The sequence below is a fragment of the Neodiprion lecontei genome, chromosome 5 (assembly GCF_021901455.1).
Source record: "Neodiprion lecontei isolate iyNeoLeco1 chromosome 5, iyNeoLeco1.1, whole genome shotgun sequence".
NCBI lineage: Eukaryota > Metazoa > Arthropoda > Insecta > Hymenoptera > Diprionidae > Neodiprion > Neodiprion lecontei.
The window spans coordinates 32,106,306-32,118,216 of record NC_060264.1 but is presented as its reverse complement, the minus strand read 5'-3'; the positions used below and the strand labels follow the sequence as shown (position 1 = coordinate 32,118,216).

The window sequence follows — 11,911 nt, the reverse complement described above, 5'->3', positions numbered from 1 at the left end:
GTAAACTGTGCGAAATAAAGATAGAACAAGGAAATTAATTGTCGTTCCAGCCTAATATACAGGGTGTTCCGAAATGATATATGGTTATTACTAGAAGTTGGAGGTCGTAGTACACGTATATAGAAAAACTTGGTCGTTGCAGTCGAAAAGATCGTCTGGAAATTACGACCTTCTGGTTGTGATGTTTAATGGGGCAATTAATAGAGCGCGTTTCAGTATTATGTATGAAAACAAAATACTATTTTTTTTTTTTGTCTGCATAAAAATTTACAGACTTTATACTACTGTCAACTCGATTGAAGAAGATACATATTCAGAAACTCGTTTTCAGTACGACGTCGTATCATTCGAATTGAAAATCCTGTATGTATATATAAATAAAATATAAATATAATACCTATAAATATGAATATATAATATATATTATATGACGTACGAAGCGTAAGCTATCGAGCAAGGCACGTGTTATAGATATGGTAGGAAATGAATCTTCTACTCCTGCTGAATAAAAAAATCTTGAATATAAATTGTAATAAATAAAGAAAAAATATACATATTATCAACATGCAAGAGAGCATGCGAGGTGCGATAGAGGCGAAACGTTTAATATGATAAGTGTAGAATAAACCCTTGTTGGACCTATTAAAAAAAAAAAAAAAAAAACGGCAAGTACTTATTCATAGAATTAATTTCTACCTTCTCCTGTAAGAATTCGTGGTTTACATTGTTATCTGTGAATAGTGTATATTTTTTCTTCGACGACATATCGTGAAGAAAAATTACGTTTACCTTTGATTCTTTTTAATGTTCAACCGAACCCAAAGATCCGTATTTGTTTCTATTTAAATTATATTTATTTGGCCGCAGTGGTTTCCACAGTGGTGCGACAGTTTGTACAGAAAATTTTAAGTAAATCTGTACGCGTAGCGCCTTATTTGTCGACGAAAATACTTGCGAGTATTTAATAGAATTACTTTTCTAATTGAAAGAAACTCTGAATAACTCGAAAGATAAAAATTCTTATTTTCATTCTTTTCACATTGCATGAGGCAAACTTGATACATTGCATGCGTGCATTCTGTTTCGACGGCAATTAAACCGCGGAGTTTGGTGTCCGCAAATCTGTGAAACATGTATTGTACAATATTAATTCAGAGCAACGGGAAAACAATTTTATTTCTTTATTCAGTCAGGACGACAGTTTATGTGTAGGTATATTATATTATGAACAACTTTACAGCAATTAGTCAGTTAAATTAACTAATAAAAGAATAATATGTCGTGTACGGAAAATTGAAGTTCTCCTTGTAACATTCATACCTATACGATATATTTTGGTCTCACCTGGAAAAATAATTGCGTGAAGAGTGAACGAGAATCGTAAAATTTCACAACCTTCTGTTTGCGAGGGAACGCGGTTAAGGAAAATTAATGAATTTAAAATATCCAACCAACGCGTAGTACGAGCATAACTTATATATCAGCCTCATACTTCTTGACCTATGTATTTATATCTATGCAAAAGTGCAATCTGCTGTTGCATATTACGCTAGATACATACATACACATATCATACGTTGGAAGAAAATTTTGAAACATTCATAGATCGTTCGTTTTGGAGAAAACAATTCCGTTCCACTCGTACCCCTGTATTAATTAAGAATAACCGATTTTTTTTTCATCTTTAATTCTCTGACACGAGGCTGCGATGATTTGGTTTGATCTGATACAATCGGCCAATAATAAGTAAGACTTTGTGTAGATCTATGTCAGAAAATTATTATACAAAGTTGAACGGTAAATATCAATTTTTCTAGTGGACAATAAATTGTACTCTTTTATTTAATAACTATGTAGTTGCACAATGATTTGGCATAACATAATTTAATTATAATTTTTTCTTTCAACAATACACATGTTCTTTAGTTGAAAATAACATAAATATTATTGTACAAGTACATAGTTGATCGTAATAATTACAGGCCATAGTTAGTTTTCCGGTCGAATAATGACGACGATAATATTAATAATAATAATAATCCCTGCGCAGGACGGAATCTTAAAAACATTTGGATTTAAATGAAAAACTGATGTACAGTATCGTTAGTTAAGTGGTACTCACAGGTATTTTTTTTTTTCACTCGTGGACAAATTTACTCTACTCATTTAACGACCTCCGCAGTTTGTTAACTCACTTCTGTTACCCCACATGTTTGGAAATATCGTTGCGTCCATTGGACAAACCAAATTATTGGCAGGATATTTGCAGACATTCAAATAAGAAAATGTTCCTTCAGTTCTACTCGGTTACACCCAAAAGCGTTACACGGCCATTCAACATTACTTTCACCCAACCTATTGGCTTAAATCGATACATTTATCTATGTGCTTTTCAGAAATAAAAAAAATATTTTTCATATCATATACAGCACTTAGTTATATACGTATACGTGAGCAGCTTCAATTAAAAATTATATGTCTTTGAACTCCCGGATGAATCGTAGTTTTTCATTCAATGAACATATAATACATTTTTTTTTTTTCTTTGAAGTTTCCATAATATTACGCCGACAGAATATGTATGGGGAATTCCATGCGAACTCAACTAAAGTCTGACCCTCACGATTTTTGGTTTCGTTCACAAATTTTTGTGCAATTGTCCCGACTCTGAAATAGTACCTTCATTTTTTTCAGGTTTTTTATTCAGCTGGTTAATTATACATCACTATTAAGAGTGATTTTGAAGAGGATATTTTTTTTAACTTTCTAAAAATTGTCAAAAACTCTATTTCCTTTTCCAAACATTTCAAGACCGGGCCTATGACGGGCCGGTTTTTTTCAATGCTTTTAATTTTATTGATCAACTAAAACATCATGAAAGTTCTCGAAAAATTCTTAAAACTTCTATTTTTCACTTCCTAGACAGGTTCTATTATGTAGCGATGTTTGCCTATTTTTTGGCAGCTCCAATTTTTTTTTTATCGACTTCAATGTTGTAAAGTGAAAAATGGAAATTTTGAGAATTTATCGCGAATTTTCAGACTGTTCCAACAATTTCTCAGTTGACCAATAAATCTGAAAAAATTCAGAGTACTGTTTCCGAGTTGAGACAATAGCAGAAATTTTTTTAAACAAAATCAGCAATGCTGACGGTCAGACGTTGGTCGAGCCCGCATGGAATTCCCGATATATATGTATAGTTGTTCGTTAAACAATGAGATGTAATTTCATTTTGATTAATCGTAATAGTTCTTCAAAACTTTCACGACACCGTTGTACATGTTATCGGTTTCAAAATGGAATATCTCAAGTTTATGATTTTATCCACTTTAAGCGAACTTCAACTTTATATCATAAATATTTCAGAATTTATAACGACGACTCGTGCTGGGAGTTCATACTTTATTAGTTTTCTCATCGAAAGTATTTAATTTTGATATTTTCATTGGACGTATGTACGCGCCGCGATAAAACCGCAGCGATAAAGTTATTAAGGACAACCGTAATAACAAGATATAGAGGATATAAATTTATGGTAGAAGATGCGGCTGCACTATGCTGCATTGCCGCTGGATTATCCCCGTTGAATATATGTATTAGAACACGCGTCGATTTCGCGTTACTCGCGACGCATGTATAATTTCCGGAATGACGTGACGTCGCTCTGGAAACTTCTAGCCAACTTTCTTTTCCCGATAAATCTGTGCTAACGTTATATCCTCGATCGGTATCGTAGTTCACCATACGAGAATTATGGTACCAAAAAAAAAATGACGGTATTTCGGTCGATTTTTTAACAACACAGTGCAACAACAGCGTGCTATCGGGTCTGACGAATTTTTCCATCGGCCCGTCTATTTCCGTGTGTGCATCTGTAAAATTCATGTTATAAAATTATTTTACAATTTTCTATCATTTCTGTTTCGCATAAAATAAGAACAACTTCTGAGCACATACTACTGGAGGTAGCTTCGCGTGTTTAGAATGTGTAGCGGAGGAGTGAGAGAGAGAGGTGTATGTTGCTTATAATTTGTTTCTCTCGCTCTGCACCTGATTGGCCGATACGTTTTCTCTCAGCCAATCAGATGTAGAGTGAGAGAGACGGAGCAAACTCAAAATATATACATATATGTATATATCTCTCTCTCTTTCCCTTTTTCATCAATTCAGCTGCATTTTTCGCGATGTCGATACGATATATGAGTTGCTCCCTCCAGTAGTGTATGCTCTGAGAGAAGAACTATCAGAATTTCCACCCACCGACCACCTGTAGCAATAGAAATATGCTGGACGGAGGGTGTGTAGACACTTGACATTCGTAAATTCCTGCGTCACGTTGCTGGACGTATTTTATTTGAAGCGTCCAGTCTTCGCTGTGTTGAAAATGTATCGCCTGGAAACGCTCATCGCTCGCATACGTCGTTAAACCGACGGTTAACAATTGCTGGACGCCTCTTCTTCTTATCCACGATACCTGTCCGATCAGGTTATCATATAAAATCTGTCACGATCTATCGAACTTGTGATAATACGGACGCTGCGATCACAGTTTTTCAAATCTGTTTAATGTGACAGTAAATAATTTTTAAATTAGCTGCGTTATTAGATGATCTTACATGCATACTGTCGCCGATATTTTTCACGATGCATGGTACGAGAGCATTTGATCCAGTCTGTGCGACTATTACTGTAGAGTTATTAGTCCCAAAACTCATGGGGGGTAACAAATCGTTTTCGACAAATGCCGGTGATTTTCCGGCAGATTCTTGCCCAGTTTTTCCTACGCTATCCGTCTCGATGCCGGCTAAACACTCTGCGGAGATCAGTGAGGAATAGAAGTTAGGTTGGACGGAAGACTTTATGTTCACTGTAATAGACTTTATACGAAATTAATATTTTCCTCACCGATCTGTAGCATGACGTTGAGTAATAGGACAAATACAAGGACAATCGTTGTAGCACCATCGTTATGTCTTGCCGTCATGAGCTACAATTTTACGATCGTTTTATTACCGGCACCTTCGCGTGCTTCAATCTTCTATGTGAAAATCAAATACGAATTGCTGTCTCACTCCTTAAGATGATACACTCCTATATTTCTCTTCTGTTTCTACTCAACGTATCGTCGATTTCCCGCATTGCATATCTGAACGCAGTTTAAATGCGACTTGCTGCAAGCTGAAAAAATTAATATACGGTTAATTATCTATAGTTTCCAAAATCCAGTAGATATTATATGATAATATGTGAAGAAAATTTTGGTGAAAAGCGAGAGGCTCTTGAGTAACAAACAATTGTTGATAATTATTTATCTTTAACTCGATTAACTCATGCGTTTACCTTTGGATTGGATATGTTCTTGAAACATTTATTATTCATGCCGTTTGCGTTAATCATACACTTAATCTTGTCATTCTCGAAACATCTGTCTTCCACAAATTTTTTAACGAATCTTTTATCATGCATACGAGCTACAATATTTTTGTATGGATTTGTAATATGCTGATGATATTGTATTCTAGTCATTCCAGATTTATGTTTGTCGACGATCGAGGTATGGTAATTCAAAAACAAAAAAAAAAAAAAATACCAAAATACTGCACTTTGAATAACAATTTTTTCGGAGCACAAAATCGTCCTCAAACCTCGTGACAAGGATTTGATGCGTAAAGTGCAATTATCATGTGTCAATCAAATCCCAGAAGTATTATTCGTATGTATAAATAATTATTATGTGTTGTCACTCAATTTTTGCGATAAAATGAAATGATTACATTATTACGGATTTCAAACGGCTTGCGAATCGTCGCAATAAATATAAGCTAACGTTTTAATTGAATATACATTAATAACGGTAATTGAGTTTTATACAATCCGGGATTTTAATCAAGTTAAACTACGGCCAGTGAATAATTTACACGGAAATTTGCAGAGCAGCTCCGACTCCAAGACGCACAGCCACCCGAAATTTCGGCTACTCCTCATCTCCGAGGAGAAGCACACTGTGTGAGAGAGACGAGATGTGGGTGTGGAATCCGTCCACTCACCCCCGGAACCCTCAGGGTTCTCAGGGCCGGAAAATTTTAACGCATCAGAACTCGAGGCGAAGGGGGTGGTATTGGTTGAATCAGAATGTATCAGAAGCTTGTAGTTTGAATCGCATGATTTATACACATCAACAAAGGACTTATACATAAAAATCACACTTGAATGCGAGCATCGAACGATCCCCCAGAATATTGAAAACAATAACTTAATCACCGTAGAGCCGAATTCTCAAGCTCGAATTGTCTTTGCGGTATATTCAACAGTTGGCTATTCAAATTTAGACGTAACATGTTGCGCGATTACTATTTGTAATTGCCCATATTTTTGACAAACGACACTATGCATCGAGTTAAAATCAGGTTAGCGACATCGCGGAAATATGTGAACTCGTGGAAGATTTCGTTCTGCCTCATCTTGGTATCGTTGGTAATTTAAGCGGTTTGTGTTCACCCGTTAATTAACGCCATGAAATCTGATCCAAATTTCGGAATAAGCCCCACGAAGAACCCCATCGAAATACGGCACTGTGGCTTTCAGGCGCAAACGCCAAACCGCCCCGCCCGAGTATACCCAGGCCTGAAGGCACTGCGCGTGGAAAGATGAATGAGCATTGACTTGTGAGAAACTACAGCATCCCACCGACAGAAAGTTTAATTTGATCCTGAAACGTACCAATCGAGATAACGGAGTAATTAATTGATTGAGTTGGGATGTTGCGGTCTGATTGCTCCGGCGAAAAATTTTTGGTAACCAGCTATAGGGGGAATTCTAGAGTTGAAATGAGAATATTTCTACGCCATCGATCATTGGCTTAATTAGTTCTCACCTTAGCAAGCGGAATCGGTTTATATACACGTATTTACTATAAACTTAGGATTAATATCCGGAAGAATTATTGGTTTTTTTTTCATCCTTTATCGCGAACGAATAATTAGAAAAAATTATAGACCAATTTCAAGGTTTGAAAATCACCGATCGCTGGATGGTAACTATTAATTTTTAGCAAAATGTCTGCTATTTAATATCTTCGGTCCTACATCTTATACGTAAGATAACAAATAACTTATATTCTAGGATTGATTATCGCGATTTTTCGGTTTGGGTTTCAGGGGGTTGAAAATCGAACGTCACATTTCGACCATCAATCATTACCCCGTGGCTCGTATACAGTGATGCATTGAATAACGGATGAAGGTCTGATGGAGTTTACGAATGGATGCGATTTTCGAAGGAACCAACGTTACGTCTCATTTCCGGCGATCGTCATATCGCGAAGAAGCCCCTTAACGCTGTTTTTGTGGATACCATATGTGGCATCTTACGAGAACATCCCAGGATAAAATATTTCTGCTAGATATTGACGATATTTTCTATTGTACGTCTGACAAAATTTTTAGAGATTCTTCATTACTTAATTCGAATAAGTGCAATGTGGAAATAATATATTGTAATACGAGTGCGGAAAGCGCGAGATTTCCAAAGAGTGTGAGGTTTACAGTATGAGCCAAGGCAAGTGCTATAAACACACGAGTCAGATATCGCCCATCAGCACGTGTGACACACGCTATTTCTTCCGAAAGGAAAGTTTGATTCGAGAGGCAAGCTAATGTGATATAATGGGTTGAAGGAAGTAGATCAAAAGAAGTAGATCAAAGGAAATCAACTGGTTGAGAGCCAAGGGTTTCATGAAACCTGACGTAATCCCACAAACTTCAGGTTGAACTTAACCCAATGACGTCACCGGCGGTGCGTAAAATTACGTTATTGGGGTATGTACAGGTGGCAAGAAACCACTAGTTTGTAAAATTGAGAATTTCGGCTAAGCGAATGTACCAGCGCCGTTTTACCACACTTACCACGTTTTATGCACGCTCCAGAAGCAATGAAAATTTAACTTTTCTAGCATGTGTTGGAAAAATATATTTTTCGATGCATCTAGCCCAAGTATAATGATCAACAGTTGACTTTTGTTTGCGTGGATAATGCGCTGCCTGGCAGTACCCTCAAAATTATCTTTGTTGGAACACTACATGATTCGTAATTAAACAGAAAACTAGTAATTCATAATTCGGTTCAACAATACTTAAAGAACGGTATCATTTAATTATACTATTATACTGTAACTATCACTTTAGGATATAGAGACTAATTAACTCTAATTTCGTGTCTAAGCCAGTCGGATATTCAAGGACCAAGGAGTGGAAATCAAGTTACGATACTCAAACACCAAGATTTTAACAATGCATACGATAATTAGTCATCGACTGATAATATATATTACATAAATAACAAATTGTCTATCTAGGATAAAATAATTTTACAATTATTTCCGTATACCCGACTCTGTATCTATTATACATCATGATGATTAGTATTATTTGTATCGTTAATAATCCCACAACTACTATTTTTATACAAGTTATCATTTATACGTTTTCTTGATTCTAAGTTATCTAATCATGTTGTCTCATGATCTATTATACAAAATTCATCTATAAATGGGCACTGCCCTTGGAGTTGTACACCTGCAACAGAACTGCAGGTGTATCCTACTTTGGTTACTTCACAAATGGTAATTGTTGTTATGACCTTGCGTCATTTATGGTAGCTGGTACCCGTACTTCTAGGCCGTCTAGTTCTTTGCTCAACGTAATTTGGCATCCTAGTCGAGAACTGTGAATAAAAGCGAACAAAAAAGAATAGATTAAAATACAAGATCAAACAATACACTCAACTCCTGGTGTATTATTGGTCAGCGATGATCAATCAAAGTTTTTCGTTCAATTCCGAATGTCTATTATACATATATGGACCTTTTTATAAGCATTCCGAAATTATAAGTGACAAATGCATGAAATTCTTTACTCCAAACATATTGCCAATGTCTATGCTGCACAAGGCTGCATTCATTCAATATTACAATTTCAATACATCAGCGGAGATAACGACTCAACTTTCTAAGAATAAAATGCTACATACGTATCTGTCAGATCAAAGGCCAAATCAAGCATGTCCAATTCCTCATCGGTCGGTTTCGAAGGCAGGGAACCGTAGACCTCCTTAGAAAATATCAAATGGCAGGTGCTGCACGTAAGCGTACCTTCGCAGGCACCTAATTCAAATCAGTTGACACTCTTTAGTAGTTTCATTTTGTGATTTTTTATCTTTTAATTGTGTCGATTAGCTTTACTATTTGAAACTGATAGAATTTATCATACCAAAACCATCCAAATCGATGTCATTGTTAACTATTACGTCTAAAAGACTATCTCCCTCCTTTCCTTTGGCTTCAATTCTTTCTCCACTCGCCCTGATGAATGTTACCTTTATTCTGAAAGAAATTAAAGAATGTATATCGAATGAGTCGTATAGACAGGAAAGAATGTTGGATCGAATGAAACTGCTTACTCTGGTTTTTGCGAAAGGGCTTCCTTAGCGTAATTCAGTTTTGTTGAGTGTAGTAAAATTCTTCTTGGCTTAAGAATTTTCGTGGAGGTTAGCCCAAGAGCGCTTCGCAGAAACGCGGTTTCCACAATGCATGAAATGTTTTTAGCCAATAATGCCATGGCGAGTATCAGAATTGCAAATAACGAAGTAGGGTTGTAGTTTAAGAGGCTGTTTGGGAAATGTTTTCGAAGCACGTATTGTACGTATTCAACTACATAACCACGCAACGTTCGTCAAGAAGCAATGAAAGACCTGTAGAGTTAAAAAATTGTATTTCAATAGAGGTAATTCTGGATCACTTTTCACTGCCGGTGAACGGTAAGTATTTGAATGAATTTATTTGATTTTTATAACAGTTAACTATACCTAACGCAACCATACTGAACCATACTTCGGCTGACTCGGAGAACAACATTCGTTAACCGCGCGTCGACACTTGCAAGTGCTTCGAGTGCGCTATCAGGGCATCAGCTAAGGTCAGTAGAATATATTTAACCGCGAGAGGCGCCGCACGTTGAGCCCATGTCAAGCTTAGAACTAGGCGTAGAGGCCTACTGATCTGTGTTTATAATATCTCTATGGTATAATCAGTCTTCAGCGTCCAGAAAAATAGAATCACGAAGTGTGACGTAACTTGGAGGCGATGTTTGCAATGGAATTTTCAGAGGCTGGAATTGGCGCACTTTTTCCTGCGTTTTCTGAGTTCCTGGGAGTTCAATTGGTTAGAAATGAGTCATACCAATCGAATCTGAGACCAAAAATATTGGGCTCCAAATGAGAAAAAAAAGTAAGGCTAACCCCTTTGCATTTTCGGCGATAATTTTCGCGATTTTGAAAAGTGCTAGAATAAATTGTTTCATGCACTATTCAGACGCAATTTTGCGAGAGAAATCTGTTGGGCGCAGTCCCAATGCGCTGCGATCAACGCATCGAAAGTTGAAGCCGAAGAACGAGAACCTGTGTTTTCGACATATTTCAGCAGGTGGTTTTTCCGTGGTAATTTCTCTCCTGTTGATTCCACGCTCTTTTCGCTGCGTTTTCTGAGTTCCCGGGGGTCCAATTAGTCAGGAAAGGGTCAAACAAATCGAATCTGAGACCAAAAATATTCGGCTCCAAAAATGAAAATAAAGTAAGGCGAACCCCTTTGCATTTTTGGCGAAAATTTTCGTGATTTTGAAAAGTACTGGAATAAATTCTGTCATGCACTATTCCGACGTAATTTTGCGAGAGAAATCGATTAGGCGCAGTCCCAATGCGCTGCGATCAACGCATCGAAAGTTGGATCCGAAAAACGAGAACCTGTTTTTTCGACATTTTCCAGCAGGTGGTTTTTCCGTGGTAATTTCTCTCCTGTTGATTCCACGCTCTTTTCGCTGCGTTTTCTGAGTTCCCGGGGGTCCAATTAGTAAGGAAAGGATCAAACAAATCTAATCTGAGACCAAAAATATTCGGCTCCAAAAATGAAAAAAAAGTAAGGCTAACCCCTTTGCATTTTTGGCGAAAATTTTCGTGATTTTGAAAAGTACTGGAATAAATTCTGTCATGCACTATTCCGACGTAATTTTGCGAGAGAAATCGATTAGGCGCAGTCCCAATGCGCTGCGATCAACGCATCGAAAGTTGGAGCCGAAAAACGAGAACCTGTTTTTTCGACATTTTCCAGCAGGTGGTTTTTCCGTGGTAATTTCTCTCCTGTTGATTCCACGTTCTTTTCGCTGCGTTTTCTGAGTTCCTGGGGGTCCAATTAGTCAGGAAAGGGTCATCCAAATCGAATCTGAGACCAAAAATATTCGGCTCCAAAAATGAAAAAAAAGTAAGGCTAACCCCTTTGCATTTTTGGCGATAATTTTCGCGATTTTGAAAAGTGCTAGAATAAATTCTGTCATGCACTATTCAGACGCAATTTTGCGAGAAAAATCTGTTGTGCGCAGTCCCAATACGCTGCGACCAACGGATCAAAAGTTACAGCCTAAAAACGAGAACCTGTGTTTTCGACATTTTTCAGTGGGTGCTTTTTCCTTCGTAATTTCTCTCCTGTTGATTTCACGCTCTTTTCGCTGCGTTTTCTGAGTTCCCGGGGGTCCAATTAGTCAGGAAAGGGTCAAACAAATCGAATCTGAGACCAAAAATATTCGGCTCCAAAAATGAAAAAAAAGTAAGGCTAACCCCTTTGCATTTTTGGCGAAAATTTTCCCGATTTTGAAAAGTGCTGGAATAAATTCTTTCATGCACTATTCCGACGTAATTTTTCGAGAGAAATCAATTGGGCGCAGTCCCAATACGCCGCGATCGAAGGATCAAAAGTGACAGCCTAAGGACGAGAACCTGTGTTTTCGATATTTTTCAGCAGGTGGTTTTTCCTCCGTAATTTCTCTCCTGTTGATTCCACGCTCTTTTCGCTGCGTTTTCTGAGTTC

The 11,911-nt window shown here is 37.1% G+C and overlaps 2 protein-coding genes across 4 annotated transcripts; both read right to left on the bottom strand.

Annotated features, from left to right (window-relative positions):
- Positions 1–1,066: 1,066 nt before the first annotated feature.
- On the bottom strand, positions 1,067–6,010 carry LOC107224421. Of its 2 annotated transcripts, XM_046739704.1 has the most exons (6): positions 5,341–6,010; positions 5,073–5,178; positions 4,906–4,987; positions 4,617–4,813; positions 4,261–4,474; positions 1,067–3,872 (listed from the first exon to the last, which is right to left on the bottom strand). In XM_046739704.1, exons 3-6 carry the CDS (start codon positions 4,982–4,984, stop codon positions 3,415–3,417), a joined length of 948 nt encoding a protein of 315 aa, XP_046595660.1. In that variant the 5' UTR covers positions 4,985–4,987; positions 5,073–5,178; positions 5,341–6,010; the 3' UTR covers positions 1,067–3,414. The 2 variants fall into 2 exon arrangements, with proteins under 2 accessions (XP_046595660.1, XP_015519946.1); XM_015664460.2 differs by having other exon boundaries at positions 4,906–5,178; positions 5,919–6,010.
- Positions 6,011–8,276: 2,266 nt separating this feature from the next.
- LOC107224423 (adrenodoxin-like protein 2, mitochondrial) lies at positions 8,277–10,029 on the bottom strand. Of its 2 annotated transcripts, none has more exons than XM_015664463.2 (5): positions 9,887–10,029; positions 9,457–9,747; positions 9,267–9,379; positions 9,028–9,160; positions 8,277–8,721 (listed from the first exon to the last, which is right to left on the bottom strand). In XM_015664463.2, exons 2-5 carry the CDS (start codon positions 9,612–9,614, stop codon positions 8,631–8,633), a joined length of 495 nt encoding a protein of 164 aa, XP_015519949.1. In that variant the 5' UTR covers positions 9,615–9,747; positions 9,887–10,029; the 3' UTR covers positions 8,277–8,630. The 2 variants fall into 2 exon arrangements, with proteins under 2 accessions (XP_015519949.1, XP_015519948.1); XM_015664462.2 differs by having other exon boundaries at positions 9,862–9,984.
- Positions 10,030–11,911: the final 1,882 nt, after the last annotated feature.

What these genes read in the sequence shown, in the direction of transcription:
- LOC107224421 (XM_046739704.1), bottom strand. Translation starts at nt 4,984, where the DNA reads ATGACGGCAAGACATAACGATGGTGCTACAACGATTGTCCTTGTATTT. An exon ending in CAACGTCATGCTACAGATCG is followed by an intron (nt 4,814 to 4,905) that starts GTGAGGAAAATA and finishes TGATCTCCGCAG; the next exon opens with AGTGTTTAGCCGGCATCGAG. An exon ending in TCTATTGCTACAGGTGGTCG is followed by an intron (nt 3,873 to 4,260) that starts GTGGGTGGAAAT and finishes TGAATTTTACAG; the next exon opens with ATGCACACACGGAAATAGAC.
- LOC107224423 (XM_015664463.2), bottom strand. Translation starts at nt 9,614, where the DNA reads ATGGCATTATTGGCTAAAAACATTTCATGCATTGTGGAAACCGCGTTT. An exon ending in GCCCTTTCGCAAAAACCAGA is followed by an intron (nt 9,380 to 9,456) that starts GTAAGCAGTTTC and finishes AATTTCTTTCAG; the next exon opens with AATAAAGGTAACATTCATCA. An exon ending in GCCTTTGATCTGACAGATAC is followed by an intron (nt 8,722 to 9,027) that starts GTATGTAGCATT and finishes TTTTATTCACAG; the next exon opens with TTCTCGACTAGGATGCCAAA.